Below are 18,897 nucleotides of genomic sequence, written 5' to 3'. Positions count from 1 at the left end.
GCTGGGATTCTGTACAGTAACAAGGTTTGTTTGTGGAAAATGACACTGCATATTCTGTCCTGTTTCTTGGGTGTTTGTGAAGAAGGTGAGTGGGTTTGTAAGAATGTTTTGAGAGCTACTGTCTGAATGGTTGCTGCAAATCAAATGTCCTGAGTAGTCATTCATGGATGACAGTGATAACCAGGAAAGGTCATACCAATGAAGGGAATGGGAGCAACTGATGGAACAGTCCTTTATGGTAATGGACATTTGGCACAATGGGCAGCAGTACATCAGTGGTCTAGGGTTAAAGTTAATATCACCAGTTTACATTAGTAGTGGGGAAATGATGACCAAGCTATCATCTCCTCATAGTGAAAAAATGAAATAAAATGTTTGTGTATGTGTAAAATGTGTGGGTATGACCCATGGTCTAGCACAGTGCTTGGGGACAGCTCAAGACTATGCCTTGCACAGCTTCATGGAAAAGGAGACTCCTTTGGAGACGCATATAAAAACAAGTAATATATATTTTTTTTTTTTTGCTTTGTCGCTGTCTCCCATGTTTGCGAGGTAGCGCAAGTAATATAGCACTCAGAATGATCACTAGCTACCTATAAACCAAAAACACTTAACAGTTACACAGTGCATATGCTTTCATCTTTTGTTTTAAAATTTTTCCACTACTTGTTTCTTCATCTCTTCCTGTGCCACCTTACTAACACAGGAAATAGCATTCAAGTATGAAAAAAAATAAAGTGTAAAATCTGATTTATATACACTCTTCCCTTCTTTACCCTACCTTGTTCTTCACTAATAAGGACTTCCCTAATCCTTTTAACATGATTAATCACTATCCCACCAAACAACTTACCACCTATGCAAGACTTTTTCCTCTATAATTCATACAGTCATGCTACTTCCCCTTTTAAGAATAATATAATCAGTGAAAAGGCATCAGTCTTTCAAATACACAGGCTAAACACACCAGTACTTGGCTTTCCTTCCATAAAAAATATAATGAAAGGTACACTTCATTACTTAAACTACTAGGCTTTCACTAGGCTTTTCTCCTATGAGGATTATCATGTAAGGTAAACTGCATTACTTTCTTTTATGAAGATATATGAAAAGGTAAACTGCATTAGTCCTTCCAAACACCATAGTTAAACACTTTAAAAAATATATAATACTGCATGGATGGTATAAGATACGAGAACTTACAGCAGGTCTGTTTTTAGCAACAAGTAAGAAGAGCATAAGGAGTCCAAGTTTTTCATTCGTATCACACTGAGGCAGGAGAGACACCAGAGTCATTACATGGTCATGTATTGGTTCCTTCTTAACAGCATAGATCTGGGGCAGCACTCTTGAGAGGGAGTAGTTGCCTACAGAAAGGAAATACACATACAGTATATAAAAGGAACATTTAAGACAAAAATCATTAAAATCAAGAACTATGATAAACATGTTAAAGTCCATCTCCACTTACTGTACACTTATACACAAATATTGCTGGTAAGCATATGCACAGTGTTTTGATCACTGATATTCTGCTTCAATTGAAGAAAATGACTTACACAGAAACTGTTTTGACCTATAACCTTTTGATTCTAAAATCAATACCATCCTCCACAATCTACAGAGACAAGGGTTCAGGGATAGATCACATAATGGCCTCTAACCTTGTCTCTAAAATAAATTGAAAGCCTTTACTATTCACAAGAGCCATATTCAATAAAATCGTTCCATTACCCAAAGATGATCAAGACTCATAAAGTTTCTCAACTTTCATGTACAACTCAACCTATGCAATGGACCACATAATACAGGGTCTATGATTTATGGATGACAGTCTTGTATTCATTAATAAGATTCATGCACCTACTGTAATGTCAAAATTCAGATCTTTTTCTTACTTATTCAGGTCTACTGCAATGATTTTTTCACTCATTTTTGGAAAGGCTTCACATAAATACAGAAAATAAGCATTATCACTTCTAAAGAACTGTACTTTGACAGCCATAGTAATGAGCTTAAAATATGAATCATTATCTATCTAACAAGATACCTCTGAGGAAAAGGTAAAGTTCACAACAATAATTATCTTTTGACTATTCAGATCCTACAGTAGCTTTTCACAATCACCCAACAATCATCTTACTGCCATCTTTTGGACTTTTCAGTCCTGAGTTTTTCCATCAAGCAAAATTAAGCTTATTCAGGTCTTTACTGACCCTTATGAAGACTGGTACTTAAAAGTGCAACTAAATTTCATCTCTGTAAAAGACTTGGAGTTTTCAACTATGAAAAAAAAAGGATTATAGAGAATAAAAGTCTCTTCTGAGCATAAGCAAAGACATTTAACACTGGAATAAAGGCTTTCCGCTTCCATCAAGACCCTACACGACCAAGTGTTATTAAGTACGTTCACTAAAACACTGAATCTCGGTGGAAATACACTCCCACTTATGACCTGACTATTCATAGCAAATACATACATGTCAACAAAATTTGCCATATTGTCTCCTGCCACCATCATATACCACCAACTCAACTCATATTAATCAGATTCAACCACTAAACAGTACAAAGAAAATCTAAGTACGTGACTTAGAAAAGACAAGTAAGAGTGCTTTTTCAACTTACAGTTCCTAAGCTCATAAAAATGTTCATCTCTCAAAATGCTTTTCTAAATATGATGAATACTATATGTCAGTACTTACAGTCCCCATTTGAAGAAGTTCACTCTAACAATAATAAATGTGAGGACTGCATAAGTACATCATGAATCCTAAATCAAGTAACTACATTGACACAATGATAATGATTAACAATGACTTAGTACATTGCAAGCTATGATCTAAGAGTTCTTAACATAGTTGCAATGTCACTAGCAAAAAGTGAGGCTCAGGTAGTTAAAGGAGAAAATTAAGAGGAATTAGCAAGAAAAAAGGATGATATAAAAGTTAAGACAGCAAGAGAGAAGTGAACTGTATCTTACAAAAAGACAAGAGAACCAAGAATATCTTCATGCAAATCAGCATCTATGTAAAGAATTCAGGTACATGGGGGAAGTTTCAAAACTAATAAGAAAATTTCAAAATCAGAAATGTGAAAGCACCATAATGTAATAATGTTCCACTCTATTAGAAGAGTAAGATCTAGCATAACAAATTCATAAACAGGATATTTGTTTGTTCCAAGATAAGCTGCCAAGATGGAGTTGGTGTTCTTCATTAATGGCAGTTTGAAAGAAAGACAAACAAACAGGATATGTTTCTGCATATCATTGTCAAGGAATTCTATTATCTGAAAAAGGCATCTCAAAAATCCATTCAGCAGAAGTGGCAAACATGAGGGTAATGTTGCCTTTCAATTAAATGCTGAGGACCTCAGGTCTTTAAAATTAACACCTAAATAAGATGCACCCAATCCACCCAGTGTTAATGCAAAAAGAGTATACTTAACACAGACAGAATATAGGCAGAAAGAGAGGTTTCTGTACATTACACATGACAGCAACAGAATGGGTGTGAGCAGATGTGACCTTTCTTCGTCTGCTCATGGCACAACCTCACTAACTCGGGAGACAGCGATCAAGTATAAAAAACAAAAAAGGCTAATCAAATGCAAAAACATCTATCCTGATATCACATACAAAGAAAGGATGGCCCAAACAAATCAAAAAACAACCTCTAACCTGATATCACAGAGTCAATAATGGGCTGTATGTGTAAGGCCAGGAGATCAGCTGCCTCAATGGCTGCCAAGGACAGATAGGAACTCATGTTGCGGCTAAGTTCACGATTCCCTTTATGTAAAAATTTAACTGCCACAGGAAGTGCTAATGCCATCACTTCTCGTTTGTGATAATTCTGCAAATAAAAGAACAAGGATTACCATTTTATTATTCTGATCACAATAATTATGAATGAAAACAAAAATATATTCATGAATTACAAAGCAATATTAGTATGAGAGCTTTCAATAGTGCTCAAGTCAGGCTATAAAAGATGGTTAAACAAGAAAAACAAGTGATGAGAGCTTCAAAGATGAAACAGGAATCAAGCATTGAATTGAACTATAACATTATACTGTGTGGAAATGGGATCTTACAGCATCCCATAGCCATGTTATCAATATCAATATTCATATAATTCTTTTGTTCAACTGCTTCACTGACTGATAACAAGTATCAGTATGCTTAAAGTGGCAGATGACAATTACAAAATGGCAATGTTCACGTAGTAGTGAAATGTTGTGTTTCCTCAGCTGAGCAAGTATGTGAAGGTTTAATATTTTTTAATTTTCTAGCATACATCATGCACACAGAAAACCCCAGTGTTAAGTACATAAGACTTATCATGTTGCAGTATCTTGTCCAGAAGTGAAGTTTTACTTCCCTTTTTAAGACCTCAATCATTCAATTATATAGATAAAACTGCACAGATCAATTCATAACATGAGCATAATCATATAAAACATCACAGTTAAGATGATTATTCATGGCTGTCTTACAGAAGTCTATAATATGCCAACTTACTACCATACCATAACAGAACAAAAGAAACCTATGGCCATGATACAATGTTTCCAATGTTGTATGACAGCTTATCTATTTGAGGCACTCACAAAAAGACTAAATCTTGCATTCTACTTGTATTCATCTCCATTTAGCAAATAACTAATAGCATTTTAAATACAGGTACACCACCGATTTTCTGGCACTATTGGTTCCAAAGCTAACCATTTTGCTGGACCAATATTGGCCACGTAATAATAATTCATCAATGCACCTCTAGCCCACTAATCACACATCTCCCATGTGTCTAAAGTATACCATGAACTGGTAGAAATTTAAATCAAACAAATATTAAATGTAAATTGAATGAATGAATGAAATACAGCTACTGATACACCTGCTCAGGACTGAGGTGCTCTTCAGCTACGAGTTTCGCAAATTCATCCACATACTCAGCTTTTCCTTCGTGATTTGTAGACCGCTTTTCTCCGCATACTTTATTCATGGAAATTCCATGATGCTTCTTGAATCTTTGAAGCCATCCTTCACTATAGTTACACTCATATTGTAATTTGCATTCTTTATGGAACAACTTAGCCTAGTCCATTATCAAGCTACCTGACAAGTCCACCCCATCTCTCCGACGCTGTCAAAACCATTCCATCATCACTTGATCGTGCTCAGTACTCTTACAATCTTTCACAGCTTTTTCTAATCATCATTTGTTTCTTGGCATTGCTGTCTGCATAGAATTTCAATATCTCCTCCCTTTACTTCTTAATATCATAAACATTTGATGAACCAATACTTTAGATGTCACACAGCTCATGCACTGAAACACCACGGTCCATTTTTCTCAACAGTCCTACTTTATCTTGGATCAATATGGACTGGTGTTTACGTTTGACACCATAAATGACACTCTCATATGTCTTAGAAGCCATAGCTAGGATTAAATTTAAGCAAAATAAGCTAGAATCTCACAGAATTGCAGTATCACCACCTACAAGTGTAGTGTAAAGAATGTAAATAAGCATGCCCTACACAATGCCATCTGTGGCCACCCAGTAAACTAGTCTGGTGGCCACGGTAATTTCAAGTTCCCTCACATAATTTTGTCCGGACTAAAGGAAGTGCCTAACCATCAGTTGCCGGAAATTTAGTGGTGTACCTGTACATTAAACACTAAATCCTGAAAAGTGTCAGATGGGTACGCTTTTTATTTCTAATTGGGGGTTGGTGGTTAGTTATGGTTTGGTCTGGATAAGGGGGGTCTAGTGCTCCTACAAAGAAATGAGCGCCAAGCATGTTGAAGTGAGACTACATTGGGAGGAACTTTGTTTCACTGTGTTGGTGCTGAGTGCTTCCAGATGCTTGGCACCCAGGGATTGTTCTGGTCACTCTATCTTATTTCTTTTGCAGCTTTGTTATACTTGCTTTTGAGAGAGGTGGATAACACAGGAAGTGAGGTGTCATTTGGCATGGAGCTTATGAATTGTTTCCAGAGCATTCAGTTTGTGAGTTACTTTTGAATTGATGTTTTCAGCATGGAAATTAAATGTCACTTGTGTATCATATCTATTGCCTAGAATAGTTGGTTCAATGGTAAATGCCCTGCGATAAGGGGCTGGAGTGGATAGGATGCCAGTTGAATTTCTTAAGTACTGAAGTGGCAGTATTGTTGATTAGGATTTTCAATGTATGTAAGGCTCAAGATGAATACAGATGCTCCCCGACTTATGATGATTTCAACGTATGATTTTTTGACTTTAAAATGATGCAGTAGTGATGCACATTTAGTAGAAACCATACTTTGAATTCTGAATTTTGATCTTTTCCCTGGCTAGTGATATGCGGTACAAAACTCTCATGATGCTGCAGCTAAGCTATAACGTTTGGTAGGTTAGATGCACAATATTGAATGTATTTTCGACTTACAACATTTCAACTTACAATGGGTTTATCAGAACATAACCCCATCATAAGTCAAGAAGCATCTGTAGTCTGACTAGAAGAATGTCTGAACAGTGTATAAAGGCAAGGGGTAAAAAAGTGAATTTTTGCACTGCAAAGGTATAATTTGGTTGAGTGTGCCTATTAAGTTGTTTGAGAACGTGGTGGCATTCACAAACTGAGGAAGAGCAAAGTGGCTTCAAGTATGGTAAAGGATATGTGAATCAGGTGATTTCTTTGAAGAATCTGTTTGAGAAATAATTAGAGAAACAGTGGGGTTTGTACGTGGTATTTATAGATCTGGAAAAAGACTCTCCGAGAGACTTTTCAGTCACAGTGGAGCCACATGCTGATAGAGTCCAGTAACATCCGCATATATCAATGACTCACTAAGGATGATTCAGCATGCTACTGAGCTGAAATCATTTTGATACATTGCTTACCATATGTTTTCTGTCCTCAGGATGTGCAAATGGCTTGTTCCAGAAGGCATGAAAAAAAGTACACTGGTCATCACAACTTGGAATTCAATGTATGAATTCACCCTTTTCAGTAATATTCAAGGATATGTCAATAGGGATATCCAACAATTCTAGAAAAAAATTATTACCTTCCTCTACTGTGTAATCTATATATCTCAATCATTACCTTTTCATCTGTTTACCAATCCATACTTATTTTCCTTTCCACCAACCTAACTATCTACCTCTGCGTTTTTCTTCTATCTACATGATACCTTTTACATTCATTAATACCTCTACACATGAATCAAAAGCATGCATCTATGTGAATCAATCAAAGCAGGGTGACACAAAAAGAGCCTTCTCCAAACACTCTAACAAATGACCTCTTGCATCCAATCCAAAGTTGATAGATCAACGGCAATGATAAGAAAGTATTACTGAAAACTTCTGGTTGTACAAAGTGACATCATAAGGCAATACACTTCTAGTAACAAATTCTATAATAGCCATTAAAAAAGCCTATATCTATATATTAGTCGATCATTAACCTTTTTATCCTTTACAGAGTTCTGCTATTTTCATCATGTATTCTCAGTTACTCTGTATAGCTTAACTTTCTCAGACAACGATACCCCAAAGACCTATGAATACCAGTATCACTTGTAGACTGCTTGTCAACAAATGGTTGGACACAATCAAACTTTGTCTTTAGGCACAGTAAAATGCTAACCCAAACCATTACAAGAGAAGAAACTTAACCCAGAGAGAATAAATGTTATATCTCAAGCAAATTGAACCATTCATACAAAACTTCCTATATGCTCAGCATTTTGTCACTAAAAGAATAAAAATTCTGACTAACCAGGAAGATACAGGACACAACATCTGAGGCAATCTTGGCATGTGGAGGGTCATGATCACGGGAGGATGGTCGAAGGTTGTGGTTGAGGCATGTCTGCAAAAGAGCCACCAATGCTTCTGCATGCTGTTCAATGCTCCCAGTTTCCCTTAAAAATAGATACATAATACTTATTAATAATAATAAACTCTAAACTGAACTACACTCTGCTATATTAATAAATATTTGAGCAACCTAGTGCACTAGGGGCAATGTGCTGTCAATGGGCTGAACCAAGGCATGTGAAGCAGCCAAGATAAACCACAGACAGGTCTTAGCCTTTCTTCATCTGTTCATGGTGCTACCTCACTAATGCAGGAAAAAGCAGACAGGTATGAAAAAATCTATGACTATCAACTACCCAGGATGCCAGCAGAAGTCTACTCTCTTATGCTATGAGTGAATTTTTACAATCTAGTCTCTGACTTTTTGAACTATGGGATGCATTGGAGGACAGCGTACCACAGCTTGGAGCAGAGCCTGAATGTCCTACAGTCCTAAAGTAAATGTAGAGGATTCTCATGGTAGTTTTGCTATATGAGATTCCCCTTCAGTAATCACAGCAAAGCCTACACTTTCATCACATTTTGAGCCATTAATTAATATTTCAATTCTGTTCGCATAAATGATATCACACTGAGAGAGTTTTGTTTTTGTTATTACAAAAAAAGTGTTGCTCTTAGCTGTTTTCATCCAGTCCTTGCAAATATTCATAATCACAACCTTCTAGGGGGGACTGAGTAAGAACCATTCTCGTTAATGCACTGACTGCTTAAGTCCCATATAGCCCACAGTTGACTGCAAGTGTGCCATATATGCCAGTGACAAGAAAATTCATAAACTAATGGATGGACTCCTATCAATCTCAATAAATCATTTTGTTTTGTAATTTTGTACATTAAATGTCACAAAAGCTATTCTTATCAACATCTACAATGTATTTTGTGTTTCCCCACAAAACTAATCTCCAAATAGGTGTCCTGTGACATTCATTTCATCTTGAAAACATATTCTCTTTTAAAGGAAGATATTTCTCGTTTAATACCGGAAGTCACTGGAGAAATGGATATCAATTTACAATACTTTGATTTGAGAATGTTTACAAAAACACAATCCACTCATAAATTAAGGAATGGATGTACTGCTCAGATATTAGCTTAGATCCCCCTTTATGTATTAGTTTTACATATAGCAATTTGTGAATAATTGCAGTTAACCTCTCATCCAGACCCTGTCTCATCAAAAATAGCATTACTGTTTTCACTACTAATGTTTCTGACTTGCTGAAGAAAGTGGCTGGGATTTCATCTGGTCCCAGAACTGAATTTTCTCTGAGCTGATCAATTGCTCTGATTGTATCATCTCCAAAGTCTCAATAACAAGAATACCCTGTCAAAACCAAATATAACAAAGCCACAAACCATACAAAACAGAGCACTCAGATAAATCACCAGATTTCCAGCAATCACAAACATTCACTCCCTACACAACAAAGCTAACATACTTTCATACAATCTCATCTAAAGATGTTTAGCACTACATTCTTTACAAAAGCATAAGACCCTTCCCACCCAAACCACTACATAACTAACTAGAAACCCTCATGCAGAAATAAAAAATTACCTCTCCTTCACACTTCAACAACCTATATTTACAGATCCCCCTTCCCCTAACAAACATAACGCAGTCAAAACACACACACTGTAATGACTCGACAAGCACTAAACAACCAACCTTCCAATACAGCTCTAAATTCCACTCCACCGGCATACACTCATATGAAACCAAACTCCCTAGGCATGTATGAGTCATGCTTTCTTGACTGTGTTTTGGACATCATCTCTCTACCACTATGAACAGTGATTCATCACATCACAAGACCCCTCATACCCAAGACGCAACTTCCTTACCGAAGACGCGTAACATTTACTCCTCAAATTTCCTGTACTCATCACACAGACATACAGACACCATAACACTTACTGACCTGTGGTCCTGCCAGATGGTGTGGCAGCTTCCAAAATGCCGCAAAAACCCTACAGAAGGGAATCCTGTTACAGGAAAGTAAGAAGTATATAAAAAGTGTATCAGACCAGCCAGGATATGGTGGTTCCACATGCAACTTGGGTAACTACCTCCAACAGCCTGACTGACCCATAGAACACAGCAGCTTGGCCTCACTATTGAGGTCAAGGGTAGATGACCTCTTAAATCATCATAAGGTATACATATGTTTTACAGAAATAGATTATCCCTTACCTGATAGCAGATGTAACACGAGTAATGCAAATTTCGACAACGCTCTGGTCATTATCATTCCTTGTATATTCTGGTAAACTTGCAATATCCAGAATCTTGTTTACAACATCTGTAAGATCATTAACAATCACATGGTCGGCCACATTGAATAGGTCACCAGCCTGTAAGAAAAACATACCAGTCTCAGGAGAAAATGTTATTATTCAAGATACAAAGTAAGACTGTAGGTTCTGGAGTTTGAGAAATGTTCTCTCTCCAAAGCAGTGTCCACTGAGCAGTGAGATATCTTAATGTCTTAACGTAGGTGTAGCACCAGTTTTCTACACTGATAACTAAGCATTATCCCATGGTAGTGTCAGCTTGCTTATTTCAGGCATGCCTTCAACCAATCAGGTTCGAGAGTGAAGATCTCACCAACCCACTCACGCTGAAGGACTAATCCACTTGGTAGGTCATTATCTCTAAATCATAAGCATCAACCTGAAGGCAGCCACCAATGGTAAAAAAAAAAAAAAAAAGGTTTTGAAAATAGAGCCAGAATGGCAAGGCAAGATAGGGAAGTACAAAAATTACCAACAGGACACCTCCTTGGAAAAAAAGGGATTTCCAAACTTCAAAACATCCATTTCTCTCCCCAGCAGGTTTATCCTACTAGCGTGTGAGCATATCCACATGAAGGATAAGGGTTTAAAGAAAAAACATTCAAGTATAAAAATAAAACCCAAAAGCAGAAATAAATACCTTCTACAAGTTATATAGTGGCACATCAGCAACTGGCTCTCCTGAGGATGAAATCCCAGGATATAAAAGGCAGATTCACCATGTCTGAATTAAAGAACCATCTGACAAGTGTGTAAGGTGAAAGCCAAATGCCTCTTTTGTTGATTTCCCCCAAACTAAGGTTTCTAAAAATGGCTAAGATGGAGGACATCCTCCTTACTGATCCAGTATGATGAATATTCTTTATCCAAACAGAGATGATCCTTGCCATAAGGGGTTTCAAAAATTCTTTAGACAAATGAATGTTCCCCTCAAAAGACTATGATTCTAAAAGGATTACAAAAGATTTTCCCATCAAAGTGATAATTTCTTGAAAAATTCTTAAAATCAATGATAAAAGTGTTATTATTATAATCATTATTATTATCATTAGTAGTAGTAGTAGTAGTATATCATGATTATATTATCATTAACATTATCATTATCATCATATCATTCTTACTATCATTATCACTTCTGATACATACAGACCCACCAAGAGAAAGGGGATAACAAAGCAAAATCCCTTGGGCCTGGATGATGGAAGATGAAATCCAAAAACAGTGATGAAACAATTGCTAGAATTACAGAAAAAAATTAGTAATAAACTTATATTTCATAGAAACTATCATCTGTTAATCTTGCCATCCTTCCTGCATGGGGGCCCCCAACTCCCTCTCCCAGGGGACCCTTGGGAAAGGTATGCCAACCTATATACAGGGCCCACATCAGCTCTTGGCAACCTTGGACATATATACCCTCAAGGTCAGCCTCTCTATATGTCCAAACTATTTCTGCACATACTCTTTTTACTGCTATTCCTCTAACTTACCCTATCATTCCTCACTCAATTGACCCTCCTCACACCACATACTTCCTCCAGGTTTTCATTTCCAGCACATTCACCATCTACCATACTTTCTGATCTAGGGTCAATCTCTCACATCCACACAAGTCTGTTGAGATCATCAAACATACACACTGCCTAATGCACAATGGACCATAGTCCCTACACCCACCCACTTCTGGCCCTGTGGCTTCATCCACTACCATGTGCACTCCCAGTTATCTGAACCACTTCATTTTCTCAAGGTCCTTTCCATTCCAACTCAAACTCTAACAAACCTGGCTCTCTCCCCTGCTAAACTTTGTGAATTTACTTTTAATTGCATCAATTCTCAGCTTTCTACTTTTACACACTCCCTCCATATGCAATAAGAGGCTATAAGACTAACCTTTGAGAGATCCTTGTGCGAGAGAACTTGTGTGAAGAGTTCGTGCATCTTGACGGAGTAGCTGCATGTCAACTGTTAGCTGTATATATTAAACTTATCCTGAAAAATAGCAAAAATCATCAAATACTGCATATAATTCTATAACTTGAGAAACATTAACATGATTTGGTTTATAAGGTTTTTATGACAATCCTTTAAAACTAGATTGATAAATGGGTCAGGATGGTTTTTAAAAGGTGTGGATTAGGACAACTAACCATAAAACCTTGTCAAGACAAGAGGAAACAGCAATCAGCATTGAAGAAATGGTTATCAGATACACAGCTTCATGTACACCAAGTAATCTGTATTGCGATACAAGATTATGTCACCACAGTAAGAGTAAAATGAAAGATACATTTCTTACAAGAAGATTTAAGATTAAACAACAGCCCTGCCCTCCTGATATGATTAGGTAGACCTATCAACAAAAGTGTGCCAAGGCTTCCACAGGTACTGAAACATTAAATAAATGTATACAAAAACCGATCAAGGAACCTTTCTTCCCATGCTTTCAAATGCTAATATCACAGGTTTACAATTAAGGAATAATAGTGACAAATCATATTTCAGTCACCAACTTTTGCACTTTCTCACCCAAATCAGCCACCAGTACTGTATCATCAGTTCCCAAGCTGTCTCGTCCATAACAGACTGCATACTTGCCCTTCTCTCCAAAACTCTTGTTGCATTCACCTAGTCCCTAATGACATTATCCATAAACAAATTAAACATCCCTGCCGCAAACTGACATTCACTGGGAACCAATCACTTTCCTCTCTTCCTACTCGTACACATGCCTTACATCCCCAATAAAAACTTTTCACTGCTTCTAGCAACTTACCTCCCACACCATATACTCTTAATACCTTCCACAGAGCATCTCTATCAACTCTGTCACATGCTTTCTCCAGATCCATAAATATTACATACAAATCCATCTGTTTTTCTAAGTATTTCTCACATACATTCTTCAAAGTAAACACCTGATCCATACATCCTCTACCACTTCTGAAACCACACTGTTCTTCCCCAGTCTGATGCTCTGTACATGCCTTGACCCTCTCAGTCAATAACCTCCCATATAATTTCCCAGGAATACTCAAAACAAACTTTTACCTCTGTAATTTGAACACTCACCTATATCCCCTTTGTATTCGTAAAATGGCACTATGCATGCATTCTGCCAATCCTCAGGCACTTCACCATGAACTATACATACACTGAATATCCTCCTTTATTGCTGTCTCCCACATAAGCTAGGTAGTGCAAGGAAACATACAAAAGAATAGCCCAACCCACCTACATACACATGTATATACATAAACGCCCACACACGCACATATACATACCTATACATTTGAACGTTTACATACATATACATACACAGACATATAAGTATCTACACATGTACACATTCATACTGGCTGCCCTCATCCATTCCCACTGCCAACCCACCACACATGAAATGGCACCACCCTCCCCCCGCGTATGCACAAAGTAGCCCTAGGAAAAGACAACAAAGGCCACATTTGTTCACACTCAGTCTCTAGCTGTCATGTATAATGCATCGAAACCAAAGCATCTTTCCACATCCAGGCCCAATAAAACTTTCCATGGTTTACCCAAGACACTTCACATGCCCTGATTCAATCCACTGACAGCACGTCAACCCCGGTATACCACATTGTTCCAATTCACTCTATTTCTTGCATGCCTTTCACCCTCCTGTATGTTCAGGCCCCGATCGCTCAAAATCTTTTTCACTCCATCCTTCTACCTCCAATTTGGTCTCCCACTTCTCCTTGTTCCCTCCACATCTGACACATATATCCTCTTTGTCAATCTTTCCTCACTCGTTCTCTCCATGGGACCAAACAATTTCAATACACCCTCTTCTGCTCTCTCAACCACACTCTTTTTATTACCAAACATCTCTCTTACCCTTTCATTACTTACTCGATCAAACCACCTCACACCACATATTGTCCTCAAACATTTCATTTCAAACACATCCACCCTCCTCAGCACAACCATGCCTCGCAACCATATAACATTGTTGGAACCAATATTCCTTCAAACATACCCATTTTTGCTCTCTGAGATAACGTTTTCGCCTTCCACACATTCTTCAACGCTCCCAGAACCTTTGCCCCCTCCCCCACCTTGTGACTCACTTCCATTTTCATGATTCCATTCACTGCAAAATCCACTCCCATATACCTAAAACACTTCACTTCCTCAAGTCTTTCTCCATTCAAACTTACCTCCCAATTTACTTGTCCCTCAACCCTACTGAACCTAATAACCTTGCTCTTATTCACATTTACTCTCAGCTTTCTTCTTTTACACACTTCACCAAACTCAGTCACCAACTTCTGGAGTTTCTCACCCGAATTAGCCACCAGCACTGTATCATCAGCGAACAACAACTGACTCGCTTCCCAAGCCCTCTCATCCACAACAGACTGCAGACTTGCCCCTCTCCAAAACTCTTGCATTCACCTCCCTAACAACCCCATCCATAATCAAATTAAACAACCATGGAGACAACACACACCCCTGCCATAAACCGACATTCACTGGGAACCAATCACTTTCCTCTCCTCTTACTCGTACACATGCCTTACATCCTTTATAAAAACTTTTCGCTGCTTCTGGCAACTTACCTCCCACACCATATACTCTTAAAACCTTTCACAAAGCATCTCTATCAAATCTTTCATATGCCTTTTCCAGATCCATAAATGCTACATACAAATCCATCTATTTTTCTAAGTATTTCTCACATACGTTCTTCAGAGCAAACACGTGATCCACACATCCTCTACCACTTCTGAAACCACACTGCTCTTCCCTAATCTGATGCTCTGTACACGTCCTCACCCTCTCAATCAATACCCCTCCCATATAATTTCCCAGGAATACTCAACAAACTTATATTTCTGTAATATGAACATCACCTTTATCCCCTTTGCCTTTGTACAATAGCACTATGCATGCATCCCGCCAATCCTCAGGCACTTCACTATGAACCATACATACAATGAATATCCTTACCAACCAGTCAACAACACAGTCAACCCCTTTTTTAATAAATTCCACAGCAATACCATCCAAACCTGCCGCCTTGCTGGCTTTCATCTTCCGCAAAGCTTTCACTACCTCTTCTCTGATTACCAAACCATTCTCCCTGACCCTCTCACTTCGCACACCACCTAAATCAAAACACCCTATATCTGCCACTCTATCATCAAACACATTCAACAAACCTTCAAAACACTCATGTGCTGGAAATGAGATGTTTGAGGACAATGTGTGGTGTGAGGTAGTTTGATCGAGTAAGTAATGTAAGGGTAAGAGAGATGTGTGGAAATAAAAAGAGCGTGGTTGAGAGAGCAGAAGAGGGTGTTTTGAAATGGTTTGGGCACATGGAGAGAATGAGTGAGGAAAGATTGACCAAGAGGATATATGTGTTGGAGGTGGAGGGAACGAGGAGAAGTGAGAGACCAAATTGGAGGTGGAAAGATGGAGTGAAAAAGATTTTGAGTGATCAGGGCCTGAACATGCAGGAGGGTGAAAGGAGGGCAAGGAATAGAGTGAATTGGATCGATGTGGTATACCGGGGTTGACGTACTGTCAGTGGATTGAATCAGGGCATGTGAAGCATCTGGGGTAAACCATGGAAAGTTGTGTGGGGCCTGGATGTGGAAAGGGAGCTGTAGTTTCGGGCATTATTGCATGACAGCTAGAGACTGAGTGTGAACGAATGGGGCCTTTGTTGTCTTTTCCTAGTGCTACCTCGCACACATGAGGGGGGAGGGGGATGGTATTCCATGTGTGGCGAGGTGGCGATGGGAATGAATGAAGGCAGTGTGAATTGTGTGCATGGGTATATATGTATGTGTCTGTGTGTGTATATATATGTGTACATTGAGATGTATAGGTATGTATATTTGCGTGTGTGGACGTGTGTGTGTATACATTGTGTATGGGGGTGGGTTGGGCCATTTCTTTCGTCTGTTTCCTTGCGCTACCTCGCAAACACGGGAGACAGCGACAAAGCAAAATAATAAAAAAAAAAAATATATATATATATATATATATATATATATATATATATATATAAACACCTAAATTAAAGATTTCCGTCTGTTTTGATAATGACTAAATTAGACCTAAACTATTTAGCTACTACATGAGTGAGGTTTATATAGGTTCTGATGATTTAATACAAATAATTTACCTGCTACATAAGAATTAGCCATACATTTTTCAATATAAGTGACTCATACAACTATCACCATATCTAATATTATTCAGTACAATACTTGAATTATTGCTCCACAGCTGATAAGCTCTTCTGTAAATACTCCATCACATTTGTAAAATATGATCACTCAATATCCAGAGTTAATCATGATTAATTAGAAATGTAAACTGTTAGCTCTTCAACTTATGTCTGGTGGGTAAATGCAAATCAAAAATCTTATTCTTGCCTACATTAAGTTAGACACTTTGAGATGAACGAACACGTATAATACCGATAAAACAAACCAAACAGACAACAAAAAGTAATGGAAATCTTTAGGATAATATACCACAAATGTTAGGGATGAGATCTCCCAGACTTATTATAAGGGTTCAGTGACTCGATTTGGTAATAAACCGTTTTCCCTTATGTGCAAGTAATATACAGCTGTGGTTCACTACATTTAGCATATCGATTTCTAGTCAGATCTAATACCAGAAATCATCAATTAAGCACTTTTCTTTTATCCCGGTAATACTATTAAACAGAGTGCTACTTACTAACATTTGTAAATAAAGTACTGTCACATAAACTAGTACACTTCTGCCATATTGTCAACAAACTTCAAATGAGACCTAAAAGTTAGCTAAGTTTCAAATATATAAAATACACACAGATGATTTTCACATAATTGATAACTTATACTCTCTCATTTACATAATTCATTGAAACACTACATATTGATTTATTCTTTTGGAGGAAATATATTTGTTACTAGTTTTTCGCATGATTGAGGTTCCTGGTGTTTAGGGAACCGCACCTGTTGACTAAGTTGGTGTTGTCAAGCTAGCGTACACCTAAAGCGAACACTCCTACCAGCCATCACATCCATGTATCCTTTACCCAATAAACTTGGCGTATACAATTGCTAGCAAACAATTGTATTTTGCTTTTGAAAAAAATAAATAGAATAATATGAGTGATTCATAAGATCATCACACCATATTTGTTAGTCACAGATTGAAGTGTAAACTGATGATGCACAACTGATAATACGTTTGAACTTGGAGTGCACGTTTCAGAAGGGATCAATATTGGGTCCCTTTTCCCTTGAGATAAACTTCTGAAAGCTGACATCTTGAAGGAGTACCTTTAAGCGTCTCGTCAATCAACGTACCATGCTCTCTCTCTCTCTCTCTCTCTCTCTCTCTCTCTCTCTCTCTCATTTAAAAATGAAAAATATAAACGACGAAGTATTCAATCAGTATCTTAAGCATACTATGGCATACTGAAATAGCAGATAATGACATAGATAAAGCAAAATAATACGTCAGTAGGGACATCAGATGGATTTCTGTTTTCATAAAAATGACAAATGTGATAACAATACCTTGATGTTTCCGAGACAAAGCAATAATCAATCCATTGTATAACATAATGAAAATGGCATATACACCACAAATATACAAAGTAGGACCTAAGCTAATGTCAAAACAGTGTAAAACAGTTATCCTAATTCATATCAAAGGTTTTGAAAGAGTAATGAAAATATAAACGAAGATCAGCATGGATAGGTTAGCTCTTAGTTCTATATCAAACTTTTTTTTTTTTGCAAGCTACGAGAATGGACATTTTTTTCTCTGGACTACTGAGACACCATGACGAAATGAATTATGGTTTCACTGAAGCAGTCCAGCGGAACAAAACGGTAGAAGCATACCGGGAAAATGGGTCACGAGGAAAAAATCATCACAAGAAAATTCAAACAAGTTACAAATGGAACCACGTCCGAAGAAAAAGCTTCAGCTCTTTGGAATGATTTCAATCATCGACAGGAATGTAGAAGATACAGGTGCGATAAACACGTTGTCAATATACTTCAGCAGAGTAGGGGTGAGTATGTTTGATGTTAGTATGTCTAGGAAAAGAAATTACATAAGGTAATCTATGCACTGTTCACTGTGGTCATGACCTGTGGCAGGAGCTTCTCTTCCTCCACTCAGGTTCCATGGGAACCAAGTGCGTTCCATGGCTGTAAAGCCATGGAACGTCAGCACCTTCGTGTCTCCATTGACTTATGGTTCCTGCCATATATTTTCTGCTACCTCTCATAGGTAGCACGTAATCACAGTTGGGTGGGTCTACTTAGCCAGTCTAACCTGGCCTTAGCTCAGCCATAACTCATGGCTCCAGGGATAAAAGATACAGTGGCTAAAAGTGGCAAACAGCCTGGGCGGGATGGATGGAGAGAGCTCCAACCTAATTGAACGCCATGACCCGAAAGATAAGACAACAGTCGCTAATGGTCTTGAAGAATATGTCAAGTGAAATAGTGAAATATGGTCCAGTTTACAGAAGAATAAACCTGCAAGTGCGTTGGGTTCATATGTCGATAATATTCTGTTTCCAAGACCATCAATATATCAGAAAAGATTAATCTAGTGAATAATTACAAATAAAACAAAATCTAGGAAATGAGCTCTGTGGTTTATGGAATCCTGTTGAATCCACAGTGTGAGGTATGAGGGCACCAG

The 18,897-nt window shown here is 37.8% G+C and overlaps 2 protein-coding genes across 3 annotated transcripts in view; one reads left to right on the top strand and one right to left on the bottom strand.

Moving 5' to 3' along the window:
• Positions 1–7,130, top strand: part of LOC139752192 (uncharacterized) — a 277,547-nt gene extending 270,417 nt beyond the window's left edge. Inside the window, exon 5 of the mRNA XM_071668178.1 lies at positions 6,921–7,130. The gene's annotated coding sequence lies outside the window, so the exon portion shown is untranslated. The remainder of the gene's footprint in view (positions 1–6,920) is intronic.
• Positions 1–17,209, bottom strand: part of melt (ventricular zone expressed PH domain-containing protein melted) — a 110,346-nt gene extending 93,137 nt beyond the window's left edge. The window contains exons 1-7 of one of the 2 annotated variants that reach the window (XM_071668164.1): positions 16,924–17,209; positions 12,073–12,171; positions 10,079–10,239; positions 7,784–7,928; positions 6,901–6,933; positions 3,683–3,857; positions 1,204–1,367 (exon numbers count right to left, since the gene is read on the bottom strand). In XM_071668164.1, coding sequence (XP_071524265.1) covers positions 1,204–1,367; positions 3,683–3,857; positions 6,901–6,933; positions 7,784–7,928; positions 10,079–10,239; positions 12,073–12,120 — 726 coding nt within the window. In that variant the 5' untranslated portion in view covers positions 12,121–12,171; positions 16,924–17,209. The remainder of the gene's footprint in view (positions 1–1,203; positions 1,368–3,682; positions 3,858–6,900; positions 6,934–7,783; positions 7,929–10,078; positions 10,240–12,072; positions 12,172–16,923) is intronic. The other variant, XM_071668165.1, reaches the window with a different exon arrangement.
• Positions 17,210–18,897: the final 1,688 nt, after the last annotated feature.

The sequence above is a fragment of the Panulirus ornatus genome, chromosome 12 (assembly GCF_036320965.1).
Source record: "Panulirus ornatus isolate Po-2019 chromosome 12, ASM3632096v1, whole genome shotgun sequence".
Lineage (NCBI taxonomy): Eukaryota > Metazoa > Arthropoda > Malacostraca > Decapoda > Palinuridae > Panulirus > Panulirus ornatus.
Note: the sequence above shows the minus strand (reverse complement) of the source record. Positions and strands in the feature narration are given on the sequence as shown.